A 12,317-nucleotide genomic window follows, 5' to 3' on the forward strand; every position below is an offset into this window, starting at 1 on the left:
TGCTTTAATAAATCGCATTGCTTAACGTACATCACATGACCAAAAGAGAAGGTTATGGGAGATCTCGAGGGATGTGATTGGATAATCTCATTCCTTGGAGATCAGAAAAAGTTTGATCAAGAAGAAGTCCGGAAGGAATTTTGCTTGTTTTATGTGATAAACTTGAAGATTGTGATCAAGAATGGCAAACATTTTTCACTTGTTGGCATTTAAGACCGAAGTGTTACTTTGTTCCTCAATTATGTAGGTATCTCTTGGCTCCAGTTGGCTGATGTTAGCCTCCTATCCTGAAGAACAGGACAATCCTCTTGTTCTGGTTCTTGTAGATAAATAAAATTTTCCTATTCATGCCAATTGAAATAAGATCCTTTTTTCATCACTATCAATTTCAATGTTCACGGACACCAAGAAGCAGGAATTCTCATAGTGTGTAATGAATAAGTAATAAGTGATCATGTAGACTTAATAAAGCATAATATAGTTGCAGTATTCTAACGGTTGGTTCAAAATTGTTTGCAATCACAATCTCAAATGCATGAAAGATAAAAGCCGTTGCACTAGGACATTGTTTGACAAACTGCATAACCTCCAAACAACATTATATGCATCTTCAACATTAAGAAAATTAGCTTCTTTAGAAGATTAATCATTAAAATAGAGTTTGCAGTACAAATTTCAGCTGCATAGATTTAAACCTGCATATGAACAAGCAGCATAAGAGGACACAAAATATTCCACTATAAATGAATTGTGTTTTTCAAATTTGAATACCTTCAGTTGCCTAAAACCGAATACTATAATAATAAACCAACCGGTAATTGGCCATAGACAAGCTAAAGGAATTTCAGTTTTCCATGGGACAGAGTCGACCTTGCATGCTGCAGTTTACATGTTGCTTTCTGTGTTCCTGTCAACCCAGAGCATGTATCGGCGGTGGCCCCTAAAGTAACTGCAAAGTAAAGGTAGATGGTACAGAGGAATGCTAAGAGTCCCAAAGCTGTTAACAGAAATCTATGCCTCTGGACAAGTGTTGACCAGCTGCCCAACTCATCTTTTTGGAATTGCTTCCTGATTGATCCTGACCTCCGATGGGGAGAAGATACAATGCCATCAAGAACCATAGCTTAGAGGCTAAAATTCCCTTGCCACCGTGACCTGATATCATGCAGCCCATTTGGTTCATCACCACATGTAAGAACATGCTCAAGGACAAAGAAAATAGTTTGTAACAACTACATTTGAAAAGACAGGAAGAACATGTCACGCTAAACCATTAACCTACTGACAAAACAATTTAAATAAAAGACAACAATCGGAAATATCTAATTTCTCAAAGGAAAAGACCTGAACAACAAGCCGTGCAAAACCATTCTTCTTAAATACTGTGGTCCAAACATCATAATAACCAAGGCAAAAATATCTTTACACTAATTAAACTCCAGTGCCTTCAGAATGAGAAATAAACACACCAGCTACCATTGAAATTCGACATCTAGATACACAAAAGTCATAATAGATTGACCAGTGCACGAGCGGGAATAAACAAATTCCAATTAAACTGATTGCTGGAGCTAATACACAGAAGCAATTTTATCAGTCTAACTAAAAACTCCTTTTTAAGACATCCAATCACACATACAATTAACTACTTGAACACATTATACAACAAAGACTAAATCTCCCATATCTAACAAGGCATATTTCCAAAATCCAAAAGGGTGACAGATTGACAACCTACAACAGCAAAATTATAAAGAAAATAATAATACCAGCAAGACTAGGATGCAAAATCTTTTGTGATGTCAACAGCACTATAAATTTTGAAACTAAGGTGCAAAATCTTTTGCGGTGTCAACAGCACTATGAATTTTGTTTAATTAGCTCACCAAGTGATTTCCCAAACCATTTCCTACCGATCCAATCCTAGCCTGAAGATTGAAAACATTGGATGTCCAAATGTCTCAACAGGCAGGAGAACATAATTGTCTAACAAATCATGTAACATCTCATAAATTAGCGTCGTCAATTCTCATATTCACAAAGAATAAATTTCTAAATTCTCTTTCACCTGAACACTATATTATGTTTTAATTATTTCTAATAAGACAGACACTGGACCAAAAATGTTCCCAGTTCTGTCAGATCATAAGAAATCCTTCCTATTCCTTAATCCCGCTAATGAAAACACGTTATCAACACAGATCCTTAAAAAGCCAAGAAGAGAAAAGCCTGAGGATCATGTCAAATCTACATGAAAAACATACTCACCACAAACATTCAACAACATTTAATTACCAATCCATATATCTATCTAAAAAATATCAAATTCAAAACCCTTCTCTATCCTATAAAAAATAAAAAACACCCAGATCTGTAAATGAATCAAAGAGTTAAAAAAGAAAACACTTACGGTTGACAAACGCAAGGTTGGATCAAAGGGAAGAAGGGAAAATGAGTATATTTCTTGATGCTTTCTCTTTATAATCACTCTTCTTCCCTCCCCTTTGTCTTCTCCTTATGTCACGGTGTAAGGGACGTTATAATAGAAAACAAAAGCAAGAGGTGCTTGAGCTTTATTGAGCAAACCCGTCACGAACAATGAAACGGAATAAAGGGTGTATTCATGGGTTAGGGAACCGTCGAGACCGTTATGAAGCGAAAAGCATTTTATTGGGCCAAATTTAGAGAGAAGGTTTAGACAAGCTTGGACGTTTGGAAACGTCCAAAGGCCGTTTAATTAGAAACTGGCCAAACCCGCGTACCGTTTGAAAGGGAAAGTGCGCTCCACCTGGCATTCTACTATTTCTGATTGTTTACTATTTTCTTAAGCTAGGTTCTAATCTTAGCTATTTTTTTTTCATTTTTTGTTTGAAATGAAAGTTGTAATCTTAATTATATTAACTAATTAACCATTTTAATTCTTTTTTTCTTCTCAAAAAAATCTCTGGGTTTTGTCGACTCCATCATGAACCACTATCATCTTTAATCCAACTATATATCTCTTATGGCTGTTGGCTTGTACAACATTTTGATTGTAATTAATAGTAATTTTTTTCAAAACTTACAAACCACCAAAAAATAAATAAATTAATAGTAATTTGACACATAACCATTTTATTTTCAAATGTAGTTAAACATTTAATTCATTAATTGATACATAATTCTCTTATCTAAAAAGTAAAATTTAAATCACTCTTCTCTCAATTATAAAAAAAAAAAATCATTTACAAATGAAGTTTTTTCTGTAATGCATTGTTGAACGATGAGAGTGATATTTGATATTGATTTTAAAAGTCAATTAATATTTTACATGTTTTTAAAAGCAATTTAAAATGATTGGTTTGGTTTGAGTTTTGCAAAATTGTCATTTGTGATTAAATACTCAATACAATTTTTGAAAGAAAAATATTTAAAATTGATCTAAACTTTTTTGAAATGTAAATTACAAGTTTTATTAAATAAGATATTTACAGAAAGTAAAACAATAGTGGAACTAGACAAAATTATTTAGTACACAATTCTTATTAAAGAAGAAGGTTCAAATCCTTATTTCAATTATAAAAAAATTCTCAACAAACGACAAATCCAAACCGTTCATTTTAGCACCGCCAACATTTCTAACGGTTGAGATTAGTGAATTACAGGATTTGTAATATACAGACAACCGCATATGGTTTTAAGCTCTGTATTCCGACTGAGAAAGCAATTCCAATTCTCTTTGGGTTCTTTGAGTCGTTCCTATTTTTCTTCGTGCGCGCCCACCGATCATCGTCTTCGGGTAACTTTATCTTCCTTAATTCGCTGGTAAGAGAAAATTAATCACAATCGATTATATTTTTTATTATTATCAAAAAGGGTTTTGAGTTTTTTTTTTTGGGATTGAATCTTCAACAATTGGGGTTTTCTGTGGAATTTATTTAGTTTTCCTCGTATTCTTAGAGATAAAGGTTTTTCTTTTCTTTTTCTATATTGATTTTTGTTGTTGTTGTTGTTGCAGCAGCAGTTAGGGTTTTGGATTTGGCAGGCTGTTTGTTTGTTGTCGTGGTTGGAAGAAGATGTGGGCTGCTTCATGCCTTGCATCGTGTTGTGCGGCATGCGCATGCGATGCGTGCCGCAGTGTGGTTTCGGGGATTAGCAGGAGGTCTGCAAGGATCGCCTACTGTGGCCTCTTTGCCCTTTCTTTGATTGTTTCCTGGATCCTTCGTGAGGTTGCCGCCCCTCTCATGGAGAAGCTCCCTTGTAAGTTTCCTTGAAATTTGCTTTTTATTTATTTGGTTTTGATTATTACTAAATTTCGTCGATTTCTTAGTGTTATTTGTTACTCGGAGCATAATTTGTTTGTTTTGAGATTCTAACGCCAATCGTGGTTAATGTTTGAATGCCCAAATGATGGTGCAAAAGATTCAATACTATCCTGGCATTGACATATTCGATGGGCAGGGAAGTCAAATGGCTTTGGTTTTTTAGCGCAGTCATTTGTCTAATGAGCATTGAGTTACTCTGAGCTAAATGTAACTTAGACATGCTCTGTTAATGTATTGGGTATTTTTAGGGAATCTGAAGAGTGCTCAGATTTCCATGTGAATCCTGACATCTATAACCATGTTATGGTTCTGTTATATTGAATCAAACCTGTTTCCTGGATGAATTGTGGGCTTGTCCTTCTACACTTTTTTTCTTTGAGTGGCTTGGTAACTGTTATTCATAACTCATCTTTCCTGGATCAGGCTGCCACAATTAGATTGTCTTCAGCTATTGATATTTGGCCCCATATTTAATGTATTTAATGTTTTACACCTTTCTTGGTGGGGAAAGGTGAGAGTGTTGGTTATGTCTTGCATATACTTAGTTTGCTGATTTAATTAATATTATATTGTTATTTATGCAGGGATCAATCATTTTCACAAAACACCAAACAGGGAATGGTTTGAAACAGACGCGGTGCTAAGGGTTAGCTTGGGAAATTTTTTGTTTTTCACTATCCTGGCAGTTTTAATGGTTGGTGTGAAAAATCAGAGGGATCCTCGTGATGGTTTGCACCATGGTGGATGGATGGTGAAAGTCATCTGCTGGTTCATTTTAGTGATCTTAATGTTTTTTGTTCCAAATGAGATTATCAGCTTCTATGGTAAGCAACATCATGTACACAGTTCATTTTACTAAATTAAGAGTACCATCCTTTTCAAAACTCTTACATGATATTGTAGATAATGTTCTTACAGAGCAGTTGTAAATGATTGGAGGAAATAACAATTTGGCTAAAATCACATCTAGTTTGACGTAATGTTGCATTTGCAGAGACGATATCAAAGTTTGGCTCAGGACTGTTTCTTTTGGTTCAAGTTGTGCTGTTACTTGACTTTGTTCATGGATGGAATGACAAATGGGTTGGATATGATGAGCAGTTCTGGTGAGTTTTACTTTTGTGAGCGTTTTTGGTACCTCTTTTTTGTATATAGATGACATATACTTCTTTTTCCTCTATAGGTACGTTGCACTGTTTGTTGTTTCACTTGTTTGTTATTTGGGGACATTGGGCTTCTCTGGACTTCTCTTCCACTGGTTCACACCATCTGGACAGGATTGTGGGCTCAATACATTCTTTATTGTGATGACCTTGATTCTTGTTCTCTTGTTTGCCATAGTTGCACTGCATCCTGCAGTAAGTCTTTACTTTTGATTTACACTTTACACAATCTTAATAGCTCATGGATTATCAGTTCTATTGGTTTTCTTTTATTTTGTTTGCATGGATTATAAGTGCATGAGTTCATAATTAATTGGAGTAAAACTGATGCCACACTGTGCAAAATTTCTCATCTCTTTCCTGCAGAACAGCTAGATCTCTTGTGGATTATATACCTTGGAAATTGGCTGGCCTTAGCTTGAGTTGATGGCCCCAGTTAGATAAATGAGACTGTTTCCATGATTGATAAATTAGATCTTCCTTTTCAAACATAAGATGATTGATAAGCATGTAGACATTGCAAACATGTTTTCTGTCTTGTTGCAAATAATGGATATAGAACCAACATATGGATGGATATATTGAAAAGAGGGCTTAGATTGGAAAACCATTTTAATTTTAAACTTTGTGAGAATGCTCCTTCTTGTGTTCCATAAAGTTGAAATGTTGAGGTCTCTTATCTCTCTTTCTTATCATATCATTAACATTTTTTTGAAAAAAGGAAAGATAATGAATAGGATTTTACCACTGTTTCTAGTGCCATATTTTGTAGCATTTACATGAATTCTTACAATCTATAGAGATGCTTTTTGCTCATTCCTAATATATATATCTCTATGATTTCTAGGTTGGTGGTAGCATTTTGCCAGCTTCAGTTATATCACTGTACTGCATGTACCTTTGCTACAGTGGGCTTGCAAGCGAACCAAGAGATTATGAATGCAATGGTCTTCACAAGCATTCTAAAGCAATTTCTACTGGCACCCTGACCTTCGGTCTGCTTACCACTGTCCTATCAGTTGTCTATTCTGCTGTTCGCGCTGGGTCCTCTACTACTCTGCTCTCCCCACCAAGTTCACCTCGTGCAGGTATTGCTAACAAAAATATTCAATCTTTATACCATACACCATTAAAATAACTGCTTATGATGATAATATTTCTGTTTTTAAAATTTGAGCCAAGAGTTGTCTATAAGTTTTATGATTTTGGGATGAGGATTGAGGGTAGGTAAAAAGAAACCATGTTCCTTACACTTTATGAATATTTTTAAGAATTTGGGGTTAGCTTCTCTCTCTCGCCTCCAACTCTCACCCCCTCCCCCCCTTCCCCGTCTTTCTTGCTGCGGTTAACTTGTTAGGATCTTTTTTGAGGGTAAAATTAGAAAAATAAGTAGCATAAGTTGAGAGTACAATTTAACATTCTGTTTTAATGGGTGAAGGTGCTGGAAAGCCTTTGCTTCCATTGGACAAGGCAGATGAGCAGGAAGAAAAGGAGAAGAATAAGCCAGTGACGTATTCATACGCCTTCTTCCACATCATCTTTTCTCTTGCAAGTATGTATTCAGCAATGCTTTTGACTGGATGGTCAACCTCGGTTGGGGAGAGCGGTAAGTTGGTGGATGTGGGGTGGCCATCTGTTTGGGTTCGGATTGTAACTGCGTGGGCAACTGCAGGTCTTTATATCTGGTCTCTGGTTGCTCCTATTCTGTTCCCAGAGAGGGAGTTCTAAATTTCCAAAGAGAATTTGCAATAAATTTACTATGTATATGTGTGCGATCGCAGACGGGTTTACATTCAAAAGTTTCTAAGTTGAACTGAGATGGTATTGGGGTACATTTAATCTGTGTATGTGTGTCATCGGTGCAGGATTGCTCCCACCGAAAACTTACAAACCTTGTTGATAATATTTTCATAATGTAGTTGTTATCACAAGTTTGAAATAAGTTTTCCTTTTGCTTCCCATTTAAAGAATGTTTACGAAAACAGAAGCAAAAAGTGGGAATGCAGAATATCCGAAACAGATGTTGATCTGAATATCAATACCAAAAACGCCAATCAGGTTATATGTTCAGTGAAAACTAAAATAAAATGAATTTTGTTAAAGCCTATATCAGAAGCAATTGTGATAGAACACCCAATTAGTTTCCACGCTTAATCCCAAACGGTACCCAAAGTAGACATGTCAACACATAACTCAGATCCATCTAAGTCGACCAAAACTATGAATCAAATAAGGTAAGATTCCCCCCTCAATCCTCAAAATCTCCAGCATTTTCCAGTAAATAGTTTGCTGCCAATTCCTCATTGCGATCACAAGCCAAAAAGGCTTCAATGACGAGTGCTCTATCAAATCCCATTGCTTCAAGCTACAGACATTAAGGAAAATAGTTAAAAAGTTTATAAAGAGAAACCCAAATAAAATAGAAAAAGAAAGGCAACTGAATTGCTTACTCGTTCAATAGCCTCCTGTTCTGCTGGGGTGACATTGATAGCATGAGGCATGTCTTGTTCAGCCTGATCAAATATATCCCTGAAGCACCAATTCAATTTTAACGTTATTGATGATGCTAAGTCAATGAATAGATAGCATATACCTTTAATGATTCAGAAATACTTCTGTTAAATTCAATAATTTCTACTACCACGCTTTTAGTTAGAGTTTTAAAACGTCAAAATTAAACAGAATTAATTAATGGTGAATAAAAAGACAGTTATTACAGAGCAAAATAAGATAAATTAACTAGCCTTCACATCTATCTTAAATAAAACAATAGATGCTTCATCAAATTTAGGTGATATCCAGTAAGTACTCACCCTTCAGAACCTTCAAGAGGTTCATTTATTAGCTGAAGAAACTCTGCATGATGCTCTTGAATTAGTCTTAAAAGCTGGGGGTTTTGCTTTCCAAGCTCCTGTAGCATGGGCTGTAACAGAGGAGCAGATCAAATCCAGAACAATTAAAACCATTGACGTTTAACTAGTGAAAACATAGACATGCAAACCTGTAGAATTTGTGGGTTTGATTGCACCATAGAACGCAATGCTTGGAACTAAAATGCAAACAAAGATGCACTTAGTATTCCATATGTCAAAGAACTAAAAATCTTAAGAGTTATAAGAAAGCAAAAGACCAATAATGATATCACAAGAGTACACCTGTTGGTTGTTTCTGAGGAAATCTAGGGAGCCAAGGCCACCAGCACCAGCACCAGAAAGTGCTTCCTAGTATCACAGCACGTCAGGAGAAAAAAAAAACCAGCACATACAAAAATTAACAACAATTTGCACAAGAGTTATAAATTTACCTGAGGAAACATATTTAAAGGCGATGAATTAGGAGCCCCTGAAACAGGAGCAGCAGGGGCTGCACCAGTTTCAGTATTCTGACTTGTAGGAAAACGACCCACTGGCACAGCCACTTCTGCTGATTCAGGAATCCCCTGAAGATAAAATAGCATCATAACAACATGTAGACCAATGTAGTAGTTTACATTAAAATTCTAGCCTTAGATACAGTCATAAAGTTTTTTGACATACGGAATATAGATAATCCACTGCTCGCTCTGGGTTATTATAAGCAGCTCGAAGTGCACGAGTTACTGTTTCTTTATCCCAATTGCCACCACCCATATCCATCAATTGCTGAATAGTCTGTTCTAGATTATTTCCAGCAACTAAATTCGAAGCAGCTTGACTATAGGTATCAATATTTGGACTGCAACAAGTTAACATAATATTTGTGCCATTACTTTCACAATGTTCACAAAATTTCAAAAAGGTGGTGTGGGAGAGAGAGAGAGAGAGAGAGCAACTTTTCTGGCTTCAATTAAGGGAGTGGCAACTTGTCAACCTTCAGTAATTAGACATGGAAGAAAATAAAATGCCAACTTTCCAGCAGCAACATACCTATTCTTGTAGGGAAGTAATGAAATGACTGAATCTTCATAGATAATGTCAGGCATGTTCAATTACAACAAAAAACAAAAAAGATAAGAATAGGCACTGGGGAATGTAAATACTAACTGCTATTCCGCTTGTTTATCAGCCATGTTTGATCTTTTCCCATTTTCGAAATGAGGCAGTAATAAAGTTCTTTCAAGAGGTTGGAAATACCAACCAAAAGGAAATCAAAGTTATACCTATCAACTCCTATTTTCTTATAACCTTTCCTTGATAAGCAAAAACTAATCATAGTTGGCTCTAAATACTTGTCCATCACAACATTTAATAGCATGAGATCCATGCACATAATTTCAAGCAACTATTGACCTGATAGACAGATAATTTGAAGATAGACCACATACTTAGCTGTTGCAGTATCTGAAGCAGATGTGGTGCCCTTCGAGGCGCTACAATGAAAGAAATTATGATGTGCATAAGAATTTAAAAGGGGCAAGTTCTTGAAAGAGGAAGAGAAGTTGCTGAATGAACTTACGGTGCTTGTGCAGGAGCTTCAGAAGCAGGGGCAGGATTAGAAGCAGGTGCAGTTATAGATGGAGTTGATGAAGCAGGCTGTTACAGAAGACAATAAAAAATTTGTTTATATATTGACATGAAACAAAAACATAACGCTCAACCTATCAAAAGAAATAAATAAGAAGGAAACCTGAGCAGATGAGGTGCCAGCTGAACCCAACGATTTGCTCTGTAAGAACAGCCAAAGAATTGAAAATATATAAGGCACAATACAAACATAAATGCATACAAAGAGCTCATGCTAAACCGGGATTTTCTAAATTTATTTGGAGAAATCAAATTCTGGAGCTAACAAAAAGCAATCATTAAAGACTCCTTACTGCTTGTCTTTTTTTTTTTTTGCTAAATATTCAAACAACCGAGGCAGCTTGCGAATTGGAAGTGCAAGCAAACTTGCAAAATCTATAATCCAATCAAATCCCACATTCATTTCGGTAAATTCATATTCAAATTACCAAAATTAACCATCCATATTTTAGCTACTAACGACAATATATTTTTTAACTAACCAAAATATATATTACTCAAAACTCTTTTTCATCAAATTCCCATAGTATAGATCATACCATATATGAAATTAACTACCAAAGTCGAAAAGACTAGAAAAGCATAAAACTTAAAAATAATACATTAATTAAAAGATTTCCCAACGTATTAAGAAAAATAAAAAAATTTCCTTAAAAAGATATACCTTGCTGAGCATGACAACAAGAAAACCATCCTCGGAGACTTTGTTATCAGCTAAGGTAGTTTCATCTTTCAAAACCTTCCCATTATGAATCAAAAGCTGCTGCCCACATGGGTAATTGTCTTTCCCTTGTACATCTTCTATGTTTTTCTTCACAGCCATAACCTAATAAAAAAAATCAAACTTTAAGCCAACATTTTAACCCAAATAATAAAATAATTGAATAGCAATGAAAGGGAAAGTGAGAATAAAAGAATAGAAGAGAAAGGGGATTACGGTGTCGTTAGGCTGAACCCTAATTTCAAAGTGACTGCCTTTGAGGGTTTTGACGGTGAGCTTCATTTCGGCGAGTTGTGGAAGGGAGAACGGTACAACGGCAGCGTTTTTTGGATTTGAGATTTGAATAACAGAAATAGAAAGAGAGAACGGGAACCCTAGGAAGTGGTTTTTATAGGGATCCAGAGAGAATCAGAATAAAGAGAGAAAGAAAGAGAGAGACACAGAGAGAGGCAGAGAGGCCTTTGTTGCAGAGAATGAGGCAGCAGCTCCTAGATTTTGCCTTCGCCGTTTGGGTCTCCCTGCTCCGTGCACTGCACGTGACCAATATTTTTATAACTAGTACTATTTTTTTTTCTCTATAACTGATACTAGTATTTATTTATTTATTTATGATTTAACGTATTCCCAAATTAATATTTTACTCATGCATATGTAGAAATTAATATCGCACTATGAAAATGTCGAAATTAATATCATTGTTGTGTATATATAGAACTTAATATAATACCTATGTATGTATAAAAATTAATATCATAATGTGTGTGTTTGTAAATTAATATCAATTCTATGTATGTCTGAGAATTAATACCAAATCGGTGTATGTTTGGAAGTTAATATCATTCCTGTGTATATGTGTAAATGAATATCAAATCTTTGCATGTGAGGAACTTAAGGAATGCAGTGGAGAGAAAAAAGGGAGAGGAGAGGATAGGGACAGGGGAAAGGAGAGAATAGAGAGAAAGAGTCCATGGTTGAGAGACGAAAGAAGGGAGGAGGCAGAGAGCGCAACACCGGTACCAGCGACGGCCAAGGAGCGGAGGAGCGACGGAGGGAAAAAGGAAAGAGAGAGAGTGCACTCTAAATAAACACACAGATTAAGCCTGATTTAAGGCACTTCTTTTTACCGTCGAACCCGTTTTTGACTTTTCCAATGTTAACCCTTTTGACATATTTCTAAATTTCCGTTTAATTAATATTTTTATTATTTATTTTTAATCAAAGACCAGTAGTTTCTTTGGTTTAAAATGCCTTAGTAAGGAAAGAAATTTAATACCAATTTCGTCCCTCTTCCCAGCGTATACGGGCATCCTATATAGCTGGTCCAAATTAATGGTACCAAAAAATTTGGCCAAATTGGGGCACGGTGGCATCCTATCAAGTGAAAACGCTTAGCCAAAATGCACTGCACCAACTGCTAACAACGGTGCTCTAACCATTTAAAACAAATCCATTAGATGAGACCTAATCACTTTTTTTGTTATAATTAAGGTTGATTTAGCCTAAAAACTTTAATTCTAAATTGGACTTTGACTGCCTTTTTTTTTTTTTTGGGTTTTGATTTGCCAATTTTAACATTTTTCTAAATTGCTTGTTTTTACTATATATTTCTAATTTTTATTTGTTATCT

At 35.5% G+C, this 12,317-nt stretch overlaps 3 protein-coding genes across 5 annotated transcripts; 1 reads left to right on the forward strand and 2 right to left on the reverse strand.

Moving 5' to 3' along the window:
- Positions 1-616: 616 nt before the first annotated feature.
- LOC110424231 (uncharacterized) lies at positions 617-2,665 on the reverse strand. 2 transcript variants are annotated; one of them, XM_021438769.2, is made up of 2 exons: positions 2,411-2,665; positions 617-1,232 (listed from the first exon to the last, which is right to left on the reverse strand). In XM_021438769.2, the coding sequence occupies exon 2, from the start codon at positions 1,119-1,121 to the stop codon at positions 834-836; it is 288 nt and encodes a 95-aa protein (XP_021294444.1). In that variant the 5' UTR covers positions 1,122-1,232; positions 2,411-2,665; the 3' UTR covers positions 617-833. The 2 variants fall into 2 exon arrangements, with proteins under 2 accessions (XP_021294444.1, XP_021294443.1); XM_021438768.2 differs by having other exon boundaries at positions 617-1,155; positions 2,411-2,655.
- A 978-nt stretch (positions 2,666-3,643) lies between these two features.
- Positions 3,644-7,420, forward strand: LOC110424825 (Serinc-domain containing serine and sphingolipid biosynthesis protein). Of its 2 annotated transcripts, none has more exons than XM_021439530.2 (7): positions 3,644-3,804; positions 3,998-4,239; positions 4,889-5,128; positions 5,299-5,410; positions 5,488-5,662; positions 6,315-6,555; positions 6,906-7,420. In XM_021439530.2, the coding sequence occupies exons 2-7, from the start codon at positions 4,056-4,058 to the stop codon at positions 7,193-7,195; spliced, it is 1,242 nt and encodes a 413-aa protein (XP_021295205.1). In that variant the 5' UTR covers positions 3,644-3,804; positions 3,998-4,055; the 3' UTR covers positions 7,196-7,420. The 2 variants fall into 2 exon arrangements, with proteins under 2 accessions (XP_021295205.1, XP_021295206.1); XM_021439531.2 differs by having other exon boundaries at positions 3,662-3,804; positions 4,001-4,239.
- A 130-nt stretch (positions 7,421-7,550) lies between these two features.
- LOC110424826 (ubiquitin receptor RAD23b-like) lies at positions 7,551-11,219 on the reverse strand. The gene is made up of 12 exons (XM_021439533.1): positions 10,907-11,219; positions 10,634-10,795; positions 10,073-10,111; positions 9,902-9,978; positions 9,771-9,815; positions 9,004-9,181; positions 8,772-8,906; positions 8,623-8,688; positions 8,469-8,516; positions 8,281-8,390; positions 7,918-7,996; positions 7,551-7,832 (listed from the first exon to the last, which is right to left on the reverse strand). Exons 1-12 carry the CDS (start codon positions 10,970-10,972, stop codon positions 7,716-7,718), a joined length of 1,122 nt encoding a protein of 373 aa, XP_021295208.1. The 5' UTR covers positions 10,973-11,219; the 3' UTR covers positions 7,551-7,715.
- Positions 11,220-12,317: the final 1,098 nt, after the last annotated feature.

Source organism: Theobroma umbraticum, unplaced genomic scaffold, assembly GCF_002168275.2.
Source record: "Theobroma umbraticum cultivar Fairchild unplaced genomic scaffold, ASM216827v3 scaffold_204.0, whole genome shotgun sequence".
Classification (NCBI taxonomy): Eukaryota; Viridiplantae; Streptophyta; class Magnoliopsida; order Malvales; family Malvaceae; genus Theobroma; species Theobroma umbraticum.